Source organism: Barbus barbus, assembly GCF_936440315.1.
Source record: "Barbus barbus genome assembly, chromosome: 37".
Classification (NCBI taxonomy): domain Eukaryota; kingdom Metazoa; phylum Chordata; class Actinopteri; order Cypriniformes; family Cyprinidae; genus Barbus; species Barbus barbus.
In genome coordinates, this window is record NC_136715.1 from 25,586,972 (window position 1) to 25,604,009 (window position 17,038).

At 40.7% G+C, this 17,038-nt stretch overlaps 1 protein-coding gene across 4 annotated transcripts in view; it reads left to right on the forward strand.

Moving 5' to 3' along the window:
• Positions 1 to 17,038, forward strand: part of LOC306856647 (engulfment and cell motility protein 2-like) — an 83,685-nt gene that overhangs the window by 38,255 nt on the left and 28,392 nt on the right. For all 4 annotated transcript variants that reach the window (XM_079396005.1, XM_079396006.1, XM_079396008.1 and 1 more), the window contains exons 15-16: positions 2,133 to 2,269; positions 2,358 to 2,521. In XM_079396005.1, the coding sequence (XP_079252131.1) occupies positions 2,133 to 2,269; positions 2,358 to 2,521 (301 nt within the window). The remainder of the gene's footprint in view (positions 1 to 2,132; positions 2,270 to 2,357; positions 2,522 to 17,038) is intronic.

The window sequence follows — 17,038 nt, forward strand, 5'->3', positions numbered from 1 at the left end:
CCGGAATTGGCCCGTGGGCCCTGAGTTTGACACGTGTTGTAGTGTATCATATTTGTAATCATGCTGATATTCGGAGGGAAAAAACGGCACTTTTCGTCTGATATTCTTTAACTATATGCAATTATATAAACACATACATTTTCTGCCCCCATATCTTGAAATTTGTGATCATTCTAAGTGCATTTTAATAGACTAGTGTTGTCAAAAATATCGATATTTCGATAAATATCGATACTGAAATACCTGAACGGTACCAATATTAATTTCCCGAAGTATGGATACACCGATACTAGCCGAGCTGTCATTTTCACTTCTCTCCAGAGGCGCGTGGACAAGCACCACACGTGGCCGCACTCGTCTCCTTCGCTCTGGTTAAATAGCAAAAGTGAAGTGAATAGAAAGACGACTGCTCTGGTTGTTAAAGAACACAGCAGGAGCGCTATCTGTAGGATCTATGATCTCCGAAATGCAGAGAACGCGCACGGAATCCAGTCATAAAAACGGAATTTACAGTTTAACGCGGAATGTCACGGAATTTGTCAAAGTTTGGATGAATTAATCAAAAGTAGGTCATTACACTTAAATCAAATCGCAATATGGACTAGTATCTGTAAATATTAAGCTGCAAAAGTCGATTTAAATATGAATCCTGCATGTTCTGAGCGTCTCTGTGTGAATGTGCTGCACGTGCGGTTTTGTTTACTAATGTGGCGCTCGCGGTGATTTCAGCGTCTGCCGTCTCAATGAGGACATAAATACATCAACAATATCTCCAGAACTGATCTGAAAGGCACTTTACGAGCATTTTACCATTTAATTTGAGTAAAACTAGCGTCATATCATACACACACAGAACTTTAAAAGTATTCACGGCAACCCGTCAAAATAAAAGTTCGGTTTAACTTAGCCTATTAAAGACCGTGTGCCAGAAATAGGCTATATTACTATTATTTAGTAGAATGTACATAATACTACTACTTACTACTACTGTTAATTTTTTAAAAAGAAATAATCACAAAATATTTTAATTTGAATAGTAAATCCCCTTCATTTGCCAAAAATGTAAATGTTTAATTTTCATTAATTCAAATATAAATTAATTAAAATTGTTTTATGCCTTCATCTGATATCCAGTAAAATTTAAATACACAACACAGAATTTCTGAGGGGGAAAACACATTTCATAAGGCTACTGTAAGAATAAATAAAAATTGTTTGTATGCATTCAAATAATAGACATGCTAAAACACAGAATTTGGTAACAATAAAACATAAGGTGAGAAAAAAATAAAACATTTCATATGGCCCTAAACGTGTCATTTTTGTTACACTTTTAATAAATTAAATGTTAAATTGTATAATTTTCCTGATTTTAATGAATTAGACATGCTTTTAGATTAATAGCATTTAATTTGACCATTAAAAAAAAAGAGTCCATAAAAATTCAAACGGAAAAAAACGGAATCCAGAAAAATTAAAATGGAAAAAATTGAATGTAGAAAAAAATTAAACCGAATTTGGGGAAAAATAAAACGGATTTCATAGGGCCCAATATCTGGAAATATTTTGGTTATGAAGCAAATGAGAATATCAACAAATAGAACTTTGGATTTTAATTAGTACATACATTAGTAAATGTTAGTTTCAATTAACATTTAACTAAGATTAATAAAAGATTAATAAATAAATCAACAAATGCAGTACCTCAAGACATTTTTTTGTTCATGTAAAATATACCGCATGTTCTCGACTTGTTGCATCTATCTTCAAATAAATAAAAAAATAACCCCCTTAATATTGTGGCAGTTTTTTTCTCGGTATTTTTCAAGGTATCGTATCGAAGTTAGAAATTCCAGTATCGTGACAACACTATAATAGACTGAATCATGCAGTTAAAGAACGGACTGTAAATGATCACTTGAAAATACACAGGCAGGTGTGATGAAGCAGACTTCTGTGTGAAGCAGGCAAAAGTTTTAATGTCATTCAATATCCAGTTTTGTTACACTTTTAACTGTGACTTTTACACTGTGAAAAATGTTTCTGCAATGTGTGTTTCTGTGATGTACTGTGACAGTCATATAAACAGAGACTTGTGGAAATGCAGATGTAAACCTGTCTTGTCTCTGCAGCGAATGAAGGGTGTAACGACTTCCATCCCATGTTTTTTACCCACGAGCGTGCTTGGGAAGAGTTTTTCTGCGTCTGCATACAGCTGCTCAATAAGACATGGAAAGAAATGAGGGCCACTGCAGAAGATTTCAACAAGGTGAGTGTTAGTGAGAGTGTCTGCTAGATGACAGACAGTTTCATGTGCATGTGTTTTTGTCAGCGAACACTATGTGTGTGTATTTTAGGTGATGACAGTGGTGCGGGAGCAAATCACTAGAGCTCTGGCCATGAAACCACCGTCTCTGGAGCAACTGCGGGTCAAACTGCGCAGTCTAAGCTACTCAGAGATCCTGCGTCTGCGTCAGTCAGAGAGAATGAGTCAGGACGACTTCCAGTCACCTCCTATAATGTGAGTAAAGAGCAACTGCATCAGTAAGCTGTATTCCAGATCAAGGATCTCCTATTCAGTAAATCATGTAGTTATAAACCTCTAATGCATTGATGTCTTTTGAAGGAAATTAAACCCAATTATAGGTCTTTATTATTTTTAAAGTAAGCATGAAATGGAGCGATGTGGGGTTGGACCTACAACTCTCAACCTGTGATTAGAAGCATAGTTTCTCGTTACATGGTTTCTGTGGGTCTTAAAATGTCTACCCTTCCACAATTTAAGGCCTTAAAAGGTCTTAAATCAGAGCAGTGTTACGACCTCCCATAAAAATATCAGCTCTAAGAGAAGAGATCTTCGTAACATAAACAAGAACGAGTAAATAATAGTCACAATAATAACGAACAAAATCAACCAGGGAACAAAATTATACAAAACTGACAACAACTAACAAAGAAAATATAAATACAGATATAAAGACACTTGTTTGCTGGCTAGCCCACAAGATCTGTCGTCGCTCTTCTTTCTCCTCCTCGTTGGTGTTTATATCAATCAGCTCCATCAATCAGCCACTCAAATCACGAACAGGTGCGTCCACCTAAGAGAGGGATAGAGTGCGTACACGCTCCAAAAGGATAGAGCGACGCCAAGAAGAACAAGGGAGGGACATAAAGAAAACAAACACAGACCAAGCCACCGACCGTAACACTCCCCCACCTAAAAAAAAAAACATATGTTTTTAAGTTGAGTGTACACGAGCCAAACAAGCAATTACAACATACATGGGAGGCTACATTATCCTCGCAAAAGAGCATCTGCAACGATATTGTCGTTACCCTTCTTGTGCTTAATTTCCAAGTTGTATTTTTGGGCCATCAAGTCACAACGCATTAAGCGCTGGTTATGATTATACATACGTGACAGAAACACCAACGGATTGTGGTCAGTAAAAACCACCACAGGTAAGGAAGCAGCCCCCAGATAAACATCAAAATTTTGTAACGCAATTAACATCGCTAAGGTCTCTTTCTCTATGGTCGAATAATTCAGCTGAGGCCGACTGAACTTAGTAGAAAAGTAAGACACTGGATGAGAAAACCCGTCAACACCATCTTACAACAGGATAGCTCCCGCTCCTGTCGCACTCGCATCCACCTCCAAAGTGAATGGTTTCTTAGGACTGCATAAAGCTGTCAAAGGTGCCACAATCGTAGATAAATTTTTACAAAAGCACCTATAGTATCCAGCCATTCCTAAAAATTGCCGCAGTTCCCGCCGGGTCGTAGGAACAGGATACGACAGAATAGCAGAGATTTTAGCATCTATTGGTCGTACCTTTCCTCGTCCAACTTGCTTACCTAGGTAAGTGACAGTTGCTTTCGCAAATTCACACTTTTTCAAATTAAGTGTGAGAGAAGCATTAGAAAGACGACTAAAAATGGTCTGTAGTGTTGACATATGCTCAGTCCAAGTGGCAGAATAAATCACCACATCATCCAAGTATACATTACACTTATCAACGTCTCTTAAAACCAACTCCATTAAACGCTGAAAAGTCGCAGGCGCGTTTCGCAGTCCGAACGCCATTCTCGTATATTGAGCAAAACAATCTGGTGTTACAAATGCAGCAATATCAGATGCACGCGGAGTCAACGGGACTTGCCAGTATCCTTTTAGAAGATCCAACTTTGTGATGTACTGTGCAGTTCCGATATTGTCAATACAGTCTTCGACTCGCGGCAAAGGAAATGAGTCTGGCACCGTCACCATATTCGCCTTTCGAAAATCGGTACAGAATCTGATCAATCCATCATGTTTTGGAACCAAGACACAAGGAGAACTCCACGGGCTTTTACTCAGCTTAGCAAAATTATTCTGCAACATATACTCTACTTCTGTTTTCATTACCTGTCTTTTATCTATAGAACATTGATACGCGTGTTGTTTAATTGGTGCAGCAGAGCCCACATCAATATTATGCTGTAGAACTGAAGTACAGGAGGGAACGTTTTTAAACAAAACAGGATAATTTTTTAATCAGCTCCATAACATCCTGCTTTTGATCAGCATCTAAGTAAGACAACTGCTCCTGTAGAGAATTTTAACACTCAGAGTTATCCAAAAGCCCACCAATTAGCATCTCACGGTGCACTTCCAATCCGTCCTCACTAACCTGTGCATTCAACACGAACAATACAGGGTTCACTTTTTCATTCTCTGTGATTAACTCAGAGAGATTACCTGTCACGACAGTGTCATTTGATCATTCCGAATACGCTTTCAACATGTTCACATGGCATAGACGCGTTTTCCTACGTCGATCTGGAGTATGAAGCACATAATCGGTCTCGCTCAATGTTTTCATAACAACATAGGTCCCCGAAAAACGTACAGCAAGAGCAGCACCCGGCAAGGGCAGCAGTACCAGAACCTTTTCCCCCGGCATAAATTTCCGCACAACTGCGCACTTATCATTTTGCCGCTTCATTTTCTCTTGAGATCAACAAAGTGCATGTTTTGCAGCGGCACAAGCGTTATGTAATTGCTCACGACATCGCGTATGAAGTCAAGAACATTTATTTTTGTCGCTTGCTCCACCGAAAGAAATTGATCTTTTAAAACCTTTAAAGGTCCCTGCACATTATGGCCAAAAACCAATTCAGCTGGGCTGAATCCAACGGACTCCTGTCTCGCCTCGCGAACAGCAAACAGCACCAGCTGGACACCGTCATCCCAATCACTCTCAGTTTCGAGACAATATTTACGCAAAGAAGACTTTAAAGTCTGATGCCAACGTTCCAGGGCACCCTGGGATTCTGGGAGGAATGCGCTAGACACAACGTGCGAAATACTCAAAGCGTTCAACGTTTTTCGAAAAACCCTTGACATAAAATTAGAGCCTTGATCAGTCTGAACTATCTTTGGTAATCCAAAGGTAGTAAAGAATTTTACAAGCGCTTTCGTCACAGTAGCTGCCATGATTTTACGCAACAGAACTGCCTCAGGGAATCGTGTGGCTACACACATTATTGTCAAAAGATACTGGTACCCTGTTTTAGTATGCGGAAGTGGACCAACACAATCCACAATAACTCTTTCAAATGGTTCACCAACTGCTGGAATTGGGTGAAGCGGAGCAGGCGAAACCACTTGGTTAGGCTTACCAGCCATCTGGCACGTATGACAAGTTTTACAATATCGAGAAACCTCCGTTTTTAAACCGGGACAGAAAAAGTGCTGAAGAATACGATCATATGTTTTAGTCACACAGAGATGTCCCGCCCAGGGATGATCATCCGCCACAGCCAAAACATGCTGTCGAAACTTAGAAGGGACAACAATTTGGTTCACAGAACCCCACTCATTATCTTCATCAATGAACGAGTGTGCATTCCATTTACGCATTAAAACGTCCTTGTCCCAATAATACAGGTGCTTATCTGATTGCGATTAGCACTTGCACGACATTTCTCAAGGTATGATCGTTATTTTGATCTTCAATAAGTAACTCACGAGAAACAGGCAAAAATGCAGCCTTTTCTGGCACAGCCACAGTTTTAAGATTTAACTCCAATTCGCCTATTTGTTCGTTAAGCAACTTACCATCTTCAGAAACATCAGCCAGCAAGGTATCGCACAAATTAACTTCATCATGCTGACATGCTGCCTTCACCTGCGCTCTTGTTGACACTGCACTGGCTAAAAACACATTAGGGAATTTCTGTGCGAGTTGATCAGGGTACGTTTCAACCTGTGGTATATTAGTAACATGTAACACTGGCATAACCTTACCACCGGCAATATCATTTCCCATAATAAACTCAACGCCCTTTACAGGAAAAGAAGAACGAACTGCCAAATTGAAGAACCCTGACACCAAGTCAGATGTAAGCCATACTCGATGGAGGGGAACGGACACAAAACCCATTTCAATTCCCTGTACAATAGTACTCGTTTCACATGCAGTCTCTGGGCAGAAAGGTAACACATCTGCTAACACAAAGGACTGCGATCCCCCTGTATCGCGTAAGATTTTCACCACGCGCTGATCCTCACTTCTGGCTTTGCTACTGTTTGGATGCTCTTGCTTATTGCTCTGCGCTTTGCTCCCTATTTTTGCATTTTTCTCATATCTCTCCAAGATTTTAACTTCAGCAGATCAGCACAGTGCTCAGACAACAATGAATGGCACACACACACCTGGACAGTATATGAGTGACCACAGGACTTCATGTCAGCTTCTGAGTCAACATGATAACACCACGCAGCCACAACAAGCACTGCTCATGGACATCCCAGCTGAGCCCTGCCCACAGAGCTCATCACATGCAGACTGTGACGTACTACAACAGCTCCAAGACTCAGCACCCAAGGACGACTTTCTGGAAAACAGCCAGGGAAGCCAGAACGACATCTCACAGCCAGCGGAAACACCAGAGCCAGAGCCCTGCTCACCAGATACACTTTCCCTCTCTCCAGCATCCCAACTTCTAAGCTTCTCACAGAAAATGGAGGAACTGGTGTATGCTGGGACCAAACTCTCCCACTCTTTCGCTTCAAGCCCCCAGATATCAACTAAAAAACGGCGGACCCCACAACCACCAAAGACTGCAGGCCCAGCTCACCCTCCTCCTCCTGCGAGAGCTCTCCGGCCGCTGCCACAACGTCAGGGCCCAAACCCCTCTCCATCTGGTGTAGGTGAACCAAAAACAATTGATAACAGCTCTCAGTGATGTGTCGGGTCCCCGCTATATTAGCAGCAACATTCACAAATGTTTACAGAACAAGCGGGAACCCAGTGTGCCTGTAGCCTCCTCTATTTCTGTTTTATTAAGCGATAGAAAGTCTAAGGCCTTCTCAAGCCGTACGGCTGACCCATCTAACCTGCGGCCTACAATGCATCAATCTAAGATTGCTGTAGAGACAAAATGTAATTCCATCAAGTTAGCATTTTTAAACATTCGCTCACTTAAAAATAAATAATTTCTGATCAACGATTTAATAACCACAAGCAACCTGGATTTTATGTTTCTAAATGAAGCATGGTTAGAAGACAGCTGCAGTTCAACAGTACTTTCTTTTATGTAAAGCACTTTGAATTACCACTGTGTATGAAATGTGCTATATAAATAAACTTGCCTTGCCTTCCAGTCAAAGACACAGAACCCTCAAACACAAAAGGTTGAAACAGTCCTCAGCACTATCACTCGGAACAGGAGAAGATTGAGGAGAGACAGTTTTAAGCAACACCACTCCCCGAGACTGACCTACCGCGTCATGCCGTGTTTGTTTCTTTTTAGGCAAGGCAAGGCAAGGCAAGGCAAGTTTATTTATATAGCACATTTCATACACAGTGGTAATTCAAAGTGCTTTACATAAAAGAAAGTGAAATAGACATTAAAAATCAATAAAAACATGGAAATAAAAATAATAAAAACAAGGAATTTTAAAATGATATAGACATTGATTTAAAATAAATTTAAAGAAAATGATTATACTTAAAATTCATTGCAGTCAGTTCGGACATATAGCACAGTGCTCATTCAACAAATGCACAGTTAAACAGATCAGTTTTGAGTCTTGATTTAAATGTGGCTAATGTTTTAGCAGATCTGATCTCTTCTGGAAGCTGGTTCCAACTGCGGGCCGCATAATAGCTAAAAGCAGACTCCCCTTGTTTTGTGTGTACCCTTGGTATTTCTAACTCACTCGATCCTAATGATCTGAGTGGTCTGTTAGGTTTATATTCAATGAGCATATCAGCAATATATTTGGGTCCTCGGCCATTGAGTGACTTATAAACAAGTAAAAGTACTTTAAAATCAATCCTAAATGTAACTGGAAGCCAGTGTAAGGACCTGAGGACTGGTGTGATATGCTCAGATTTTCTGGTTCTAGTCAGAATCCTGGCAGCAGCATTCTGGATGAGCTGCAGTTGTCTAATGGTCTTCTTTGGAAGGCCGGTGAGGAGACCATTACAGTAATCCACCCTGCTGGTGATAAAGGCATGAACAAGTTTCTCCAAGTCTTGACTGGAAACAAAACATCTAATTCTTGCAATGTTTTTGAGATGATTTTATGCTGGTTTAGTTACTGCTTTGACATGACTACTGAAACTAAGGTCTGTCTCCAGAATCACCCCAAGATTTCTGACTTGATTTTTAGTTGTTTGACCCCTAGAGTCAAGGTATGCATTCACCTTGAGAACTTCATCTTTGTTTCCAAATGCAATGATTTCAGTTTTCTCCTTGTTTAACTGAAGAAAGTTCTGGCACATACAACTGTTAATTTCATCAATGCATTGGCAGAGGGAGTCAATGGGGCTGTAGTCATTTGGAGATAGGGCTAGGTAAATCTGGGTATCATCAGCATAGCTGTGATAGGCAATTTGTTTCTTCCTCATTATCTGACTTAGTGGGAGCATATACAGGCTAAACAAGAGCGGTGCAAGAATTGAGCCTTGTGGGACTCCACATGTCATGGCCGTCCACTTAGAAGGGAGAGGTTATTATGTGAGTATAGGAGAGCATAAGTCTAAGTATGACCTGAACCATTTGAGTGCCATCCCAGAAAGCCCGACCCAGTTTTCCAGTCTCTCTAGAAGTATGTTATGATTGACAGTGTCAAACGCAGCACTAAGATCTAGTAGTACCAGCACTGATATTTTGCCAGAATCAGAATTGAAGCGAATATCATTTATTATCTTAATAAGTGCTGTCTCTGTGCTGTGATGTTCTCGGAAACCAGATTTAAAATTGTCCAGGTATCCATTTGAGTTTAAGTAGTTGTTCAGCTGATTAAAAACTACCTTTTCAATAATCTTACCTATGAAAGGAAGATTTGATATGGGTCTATAGTTGCTCAACATGGTGTTATCAAGATTGCGCTTTTTCAGAAAGGGCTTAACAACTGCAGTTTTAAGGGAGTTTGGAAAAGTCCCAGAAAGAAGTGAGGCGTTCACTACTTCTAAGAGATCAGCTTCTAGACAGTTGAGCACATTTTTGAAAAAGATTGTAGGAAGTGTGTCAAGATAGCAGGTTGAAGATTTAACCTGTTACCGTTCACCAGAGCGACGTCGCACTGAACGCTCTTTGTTTGCATGTGTCATTGTTTTCTAATAGAATAAATGAAACGGGACAAAGTTAATCTTGACAAACTATATATCATTCTGAGGGTCTAAGCCTCAAGCATCGACGACAGATCGCTGTTTTTCGATGGAAAGCTTATAAGGAATGAGTGGCACAAATTTGCTACATTTGTGTAAGCAGTACACATCCAAACACGCAGAGTAAAAAAGCCGTACGTACCTTTATCATTGTAATAACGAGCCACAAACGCGTCCACTGCTGAAATCCCAGTTTAGTTAGAGAGGTAAGGGTCCACAGAACAACATCCCAGCGAGCACTTTTAGTCCAGCGAAACAATAACGTTGTAATAAGGATGAATATTCCTTTGTTTACGTTTCATTTCTTCAGAGAGTTATTGTTCGCGTCCGTTATGGAATAAATTACGCTCAAAAACAGCGTCTTGGTGGTAAAAAAACAACACGGTGTTGCAGCATACGGTTTTACAAACATAATGAGACCGTCTACGGAAAAAAAAAAAGTCTCAGAAAAGCGGAATATAGATTATTTGAATTTGGCGCTCCCTCCTGCCGGCAGTGACGCAACTGTCATCTGAGCGGGGCGTAACTTAGCGATCTGCTTTATCCATAAAAAACTGTTTTTTTTTTTCTTCTACATTTTTTATATGTGTGTGTGTGTATTGTGTGGGGAATGTGGCCGTGTCTGCATGATTATAATATGTATGGACAGACATCAGCGTGTTTATTAGCGACTCTATGACGGCTATCATTGTGATTCATTGATCAGCTATTATTGATTATATGGCCCATCTGTTTGATTATCATCTGAATGGAAGCACATCAGCGTGTGTTTACTGACTCTATGACCATGTCTGGCAATATCACTTCACGTCTGGCAGTGATATTTATCATTGTAATAACGAATAACGAAGAATACTTCAGTATACATACTATATACAAAGTTTTTTTTTTCCTCTTTTATTACTCAAATAATTATTTTTGTATTTTTTAGTGCTCAAATAAATCTGTCTATTATTTTATAGTTGAAAAACTATGCAGGAACATGTATAATGACTAAAATAGCTTGTATAATTCTGCAATCCATTTGGTGGTTATTTTTCCTCAAACAGGGGGGTGGGGGGACTATAAATAGTTTCAGAAAAAATATTGCAGGAATCTCATTTTTCATGGCATCTTCTTCAGATTTGAAATATGAACTCATGAGACACATGGCTTTCCATCCATTACTTTTCTGGATTGCTCCAGGACTTATTTCATGTATTTGTATATGAAATAAAAAAACATTCAGTGTGGAAAAATATTTTTCAAGGCACGTCAGTGCCTATAACTTTTTATCTTTTTGAGCATTATCAACTCTGGATAATAGATAGTAAAGCCCAGAGTCTCTTCTTTCCAAAGATACCTAATTTGTTTGTGTAAGCACACTTTGTCACAAACTGTTACCATTTTAATTTAGGTATGTTATTTTCACCTGCGAGGCCCCAAATGGGGGTGAAGGTTAACAGGTTAAAAATGCTAACTTGATGGAATTACATTTAGTCTCTACAGCAATCTTAGATTGATGCATTATAGGCCGCAGGTTAGATGGGTCAGCCGTACGGCTTGAGAAGGCCTTAGACTTTCTATCACGTGATAAAACAGAAATAGAGGAGGCTACGGGCACACTGGGTTCCCGCTTTTTCTGTAAACATTTGTGAATGTTGTGGCTAATATAGCGGGGACCCGACACATATCACTGAGAGCTGTTATCAGTTGTTTTTGGTTCACCTACACCAGATGGAGAGGGGTTTGGGCCCTGGCGTTGTGGCAGCAGCCGGAGAGCTCTCGCAGGAGGAGGAGGGTGAGCTAGGCCTGCAGTCTTTGGTGGTTGTGGGGCCCGCCGTTTTTTAGTTGATATCTGGGGGCTTACAGCGAAAGAGTGGGAGAGTTTGGTCCCAGCATACACCAGTTCCTCCATTTTCTGTGAGAAGCTTAGAAGTGGAGATGCTGGAGAGAGGGAAAGTGTGTCTGGTGAGCAGGGCTCTGGCTCTGGTGTTTCCGGTGGCTGTGAGATGTTGTCCTGGCTTCCCTGGCTGTTTTCCAGAAAGTCGTGCTTGGGTGCTGAGTCTTGGAGCTGTTGTAATACGTCACAGTCTGCATGTGATGCGCTCTGTGGGCAGGGCTCAGCCGGGATGTCCATGAGCAGTGCTTGTTGTGGCTGCGTAGTGTTATCAGTATCCTTGTGGGATGTGTCAACCACATGTTGACTCAAAAGCTGACATGAAGTCCTGTGGTCACTCATATTCTGTCCAGGTGTGTGTGTGCCATTCAAGCCGAGTAGATTGGCACACACCGCTGAAGGATGACGGAGGGAGAAATAGATATTGTCCTTTAGTACTCTTGCACCGAGTCTGTTTGGGTGGAGGCCATCCAGTTTAAACAGTTGTCTGTGGCCCCAGAAAAGATTGAAGTTGTTGATGAAGGTCTGGGGTAGAGGATGCTATGGCGGCAATACGAGATACTCGTGATAATCTGATGTCTCGATTGCCTTTGGGTCTCGCTCCCTGTTTGTGCCATCGATTTGTCTGTCGATCTGTTTCGGCTTTTTCCTCTACACTTTGTATAAACTGTTGAGATTCACTAGATTCACAGGACTCACCGGCTGTATGCTGATGGGGGTCCGTGATGACCATCTGCTGTGTGTTCCGCCTGTTTTGTAAGTCCAGCAAGTAACTTTGTTTCAAGAACCACAATCCTTTGTAGAAGTCTGTGGCAGTTTCTGCAGCAAATAGATTCCACGAGAGGCATTTTATCTCGTCTGTTTGAATGTAGACAGCTGTGTTTTTCCGTCTCTGGAATGTAAACTGCTGGGAAAGAGTCTTAATTTTCCCCAAAAAATGTGTTGTCTGAGCACTGTGATGATCTGCTGAAGTTAAAATCTTAGAGAGATCTGAGAAAAGTGCAAAAATAGGGAGCAAAGCGCAGAGCAAGAGCAAGAGTGTCCGAACAGTAGCAAAGCCGGAAGCAAAGTGTTTTAAGACTATAACATTCAGTAATAGAATGCCCCATTTTATGACAATAACTACACTCCTTCTTAAACTTTACTCCTAAAGGCTTCACTTTAGAATCAATATGGCAAACGTTGTTTTCTTTTTGAGAACTAAGTCCTGATTCCGATGGAGATCTAACAAAGGTAGTTTTATGCATCAAAGCATATTCATCGGCCAAAATAGCTGCTTGTTGCACAGTAGTTACTTTTTGTTCATTCAAATAAAGAGCTGTACGTTCTGGGACTGAATTTTTTAACTCTTCAATAAGTAGAAGTTTGTGCAGAGATTCATAATCAGTAGCCTTACAGGCTTTAATGCACCTGTCAAATAATACACTCTTTTCCCGAGTAAATTCAACATACGTTTGGGAAGCAGATTTTTTTTGTCATACGAAAACGTTGCCGATAGTGCTCTGGCACTAACTCATATGCACGCAAGATGGCCTTTTTTACGGCATCATACTGAACGCTCTCCTCTAAAGATAACGACGCGCACACCTCCTGTGCCTTCCCCGTGAGCTTACACTGCAGCATCAACGACCAGGTTTCGTTTGGCCATTTCAAAGCCATAGCTATACGCTCAAAAGCCTGAAAATATGCTTCAACCTCTTTTTCTCTGAAAGGCGGCACTAGGGCAATATTTTTCGCCTCACTAAACGCAACTGCCGACAAAGAATCTGAAATAAAGGCAGGCGCAGAATTACCTGCACCATTTGCAACTGCTACGGAGTTAACATTATTCATTCTAGAGTCTACACACGATTGATTTTCTAGCACCGTCTCCTTTTGTTTTCCCAATTCTAACTCTCGCAGCCGAATTTGAGTATCTGCCTCAATACGATACCTCTCCAACTGATGTTGCAATTCGTCTTTTTGCGCCTGAGCTTTATCTTGAGCCTCCAACTGCAGTCGAGCTAACCGTACTTTCAGACGAGCCCCTACTAGAGACATTGATGACATGTCAGTAGAAATTGACAATGGCTCAAATTTTGGCATAGACAATGGTGAATACCAACATTCAATGGAGTAACAGGAGCTATAGGAGACTGATCTCCCGTAACAGCGACTGATGGGTCACCCTGCTGCATCAGGTCATCAGGTAACACCCCTTTTTCAATAAGACCAGCCAGCAAACAAGCTTTCAACTCTTTTTTAAGTAATACTCTAGAAACAGATATCTCATATTGCTGAGCAATAACAAACAAATCCTCTTTTCGACAGTTGTCCAATGTTTCGACCCTCGGTTTCTTAATAAAGTCGTTCAAATCAAACGTCACCATTATAAAAAATAGGAATCAAGTAAGCACACTCCGGACCTACCTACCTATCCACAAACCTAACTACAACCTTCCTAATCTTCAGAGGGTTACCAGTTAAGATAAATCTCTTCCCCGGAATACCTCCAAAAATAATAAATTAAAACAATAAACTCAACACAATAAACAGTAATCCGATGGAAGGTCCGGTGCTAAGCACGGCCAGCTGGATCACTCTAAATAACCGGAGCGTCAACTTACCTTATCCTTACAATACGTCTAAATTACTTCAGGATCCTGGACGAGCCCCCACTTTATGTTACAACCTCTCATAAAAATATCAGCTCTAAGAGAATAGATCTTTGTAACATAAACAAGAACGAGTAAATAGCGAAAATCGCTCAAATCTATTTATTCACTCACAACAGACGTCACAATAATAACAAACAAAATCAACCAGGGAACTAAATTATACAAAACGGACAACAACTAACAATGAAAAATTAAATACAGATATAAAGACACTTGTTTGCTGGCTAGCCCACAAGATCTGTCGTCGCTCTTCTTTCTCCTCCTCATTGGCGTTTATATCAATCAGCTCCATCAATCAGCCACTCAAATCATGAACAGGTGCGTCCACCTAAGAGAGGGATAGAGCGTGTACACGCTCCAAAAGGATAGAGCGACGCCAAGAAGAACAAGGGAGGGACATAAAGAAAACAAACACAGACCAAGCCACCGACCGTAACAAGCAGAAAGTATTAAATTCATAGTCATGTCATGAAATATTGCATGCATTACAAAAATGATGTTCTTTCTCAGTGGTTTCGTTTTCCAATATAAATTCCTAAACATCCTTAAAGGTCCCATGGCATGAAAATTTCACTTTATGAGGTTTTTTAACATTAATATGAGTTCCCCTAGCCTGACTATGGTCCCCCAGTGGCTAGAAATGGCGATAGGTGTAAACCGAGCCCTGGGTATCCTGCTTCGCCTTTGAGAAAATGAAAGCTCAGATGGCCCAATCTGGAATCTTCCCCTTATGTCGTCATACGGGGAAAAGGTTACCTCCCCTTTCTCTGCTTTGCCCGCCCATGAGAAAATGAGCTAATACCGTGCGAGGCGAGCGCAATTTTTTTTTTTCCTCGAGAGACATCATGGTTTGCAAATGAGCGAAGCACTGTTTTGCATCTGAGTAATAAACTGCGCATATTAACAGACAAATTATGTTCATATTTAAAAGTCCAAACAGACAGTAAGCGACAAGTGCTTGTAAACGCTGTTTTTTAAATGATTTATTGATGAGTCTGCTGCTTTAAGACAAACTGAAAGCGTTGCTTCTCTGCCGCTCGCTGCTCAGAACAGACGCCGAGAGAGGCGACACTGAGCCGGGAGAGAGACCTCTTGCTCGCGGGGCAGTACTGGAGACATCTTCCAACTGAATGATAAGGAATGTTTTTTTTTTTTTTTTTTTTTTTTAATCACTAGGTTTGTTAGTATGTACCCGTTATGGGAAAAAAGCCGCCTAAAGGGTCTGAAAGTTACTAAATATTGTTCTAAAGTCGCGCTCGTGTGTGTGAGACGTGGGACCTGATGGCAGCGGGCGGTGGATATTGTTGCGGTCCGCCCAGGTAAAGTCTATGTGTGGGAAACACTGACCGTATCCAGACACAATATTTTAAACAAACCATTCGGAGACGTTGCAACTTCTTCATCTGGTGCTTCTCCATCCGGATCAGATTCTGGGTCAAACTGAAAAGCTTGAACGACTGCGTGTTTACGAGCCATTGTGATACATCCACTGTCAACATTAGCGCATGGTACCGTGGCCGCAAGCTGCAGGACACACACCCACCCTCCACCTTGCCCCGCCTCTCTCCTCCTCATTAGCATTTAAAGCTACAGACACAGAAATGGCTCTTCCTAAGGAAAGCTCATTTTGGGACTGGCTCGTACTGGCTGAAATTCTGCACCAAGGCTGAATTTCGGGAACGAGACTTCAGATACAGTACTAGGGACCACTTAGGCCTATATAAAAGCATCCAAAAAAACAGCATGTCATGGGACCTTTAAATCCAGTGTTGGGGAGTAACAGTTACTGAGAAAAAAATGTGTAATTAAATTAAAGTTACTTATTAAATGGTAACGATTACAAAGGGGGTTACATTTGAATATTTTCTGTAAAATGTGAGGATATGTTGAATAATATTCATTTGTTGCTTTGCCTGTTTTTGATGTGCACAATTCCTCCAGCCATTTAAAGGCTGTTTAGAAAAACAATGCTGTTCTGTTTGGTTCTCTTGTTTGAAATTGCCGCTGAAAGCTTTAGGCTACAACCTGTCTAAGGCTACGTTCATACTGCAGGCAAATGTGGCCCAAATCTGATTATTTTGCTCACACGGGCCCCGGATCGTTTTTTGTCATGACTGTGTGAAAATCACAAATCGCATTGAATCTGATTTTTTCTATTCCGATATGAGCCACTTCCATATATGGTACTAAATCCGATCTATGTCCGATGTTTTGCAACGCGACCGCAGTGTGAACAGTCATGTCGGATTTCATGCAGCTATTACTTCACTCTAGATCGACATTTGTCATAATTCTACGCTGACGGGAGACACTTCAAAAATTTATACATAACCAAGGTTATCAAGACAGTTGCGAAAGGTAATCAGTGGAAGTGTGATGTGTCAGAAATCATAAGAATTAAAGTGACAACTCTATATACAAACAAAACATGAGGGCTCGTATCATAAAAGCTTCAAATCTCTGCTGTCTTTTGTCACATCCTTGTCTTTATTTTTCATATTGCCTGCACATAATTTCGCCAGCTTCAGCAGCAATCACACTATAAATAAATGCATAATCGCTTACTTTATGTCCTCCGTGTTTACTTTTGTATGACAGCTGCAAGTGCTGCGCAAGCGTTGCCAAATCATAGTTACACTATGTATTACATTTTAAATAGGGTAACTTGTAATCTGTAACGATTACATTTCCATTGTAACCTTCCAACACTGCTTAAATCAAGATATTAGAGATGCAAAATGAAGAACAGTCTTCAGCCTTGTTTTCTGAGAAATTGAACAAAATGAAGTGAGGTTATTCTTAAAACAAGAACAAATATCTGTCAGTGAGTTATGAAA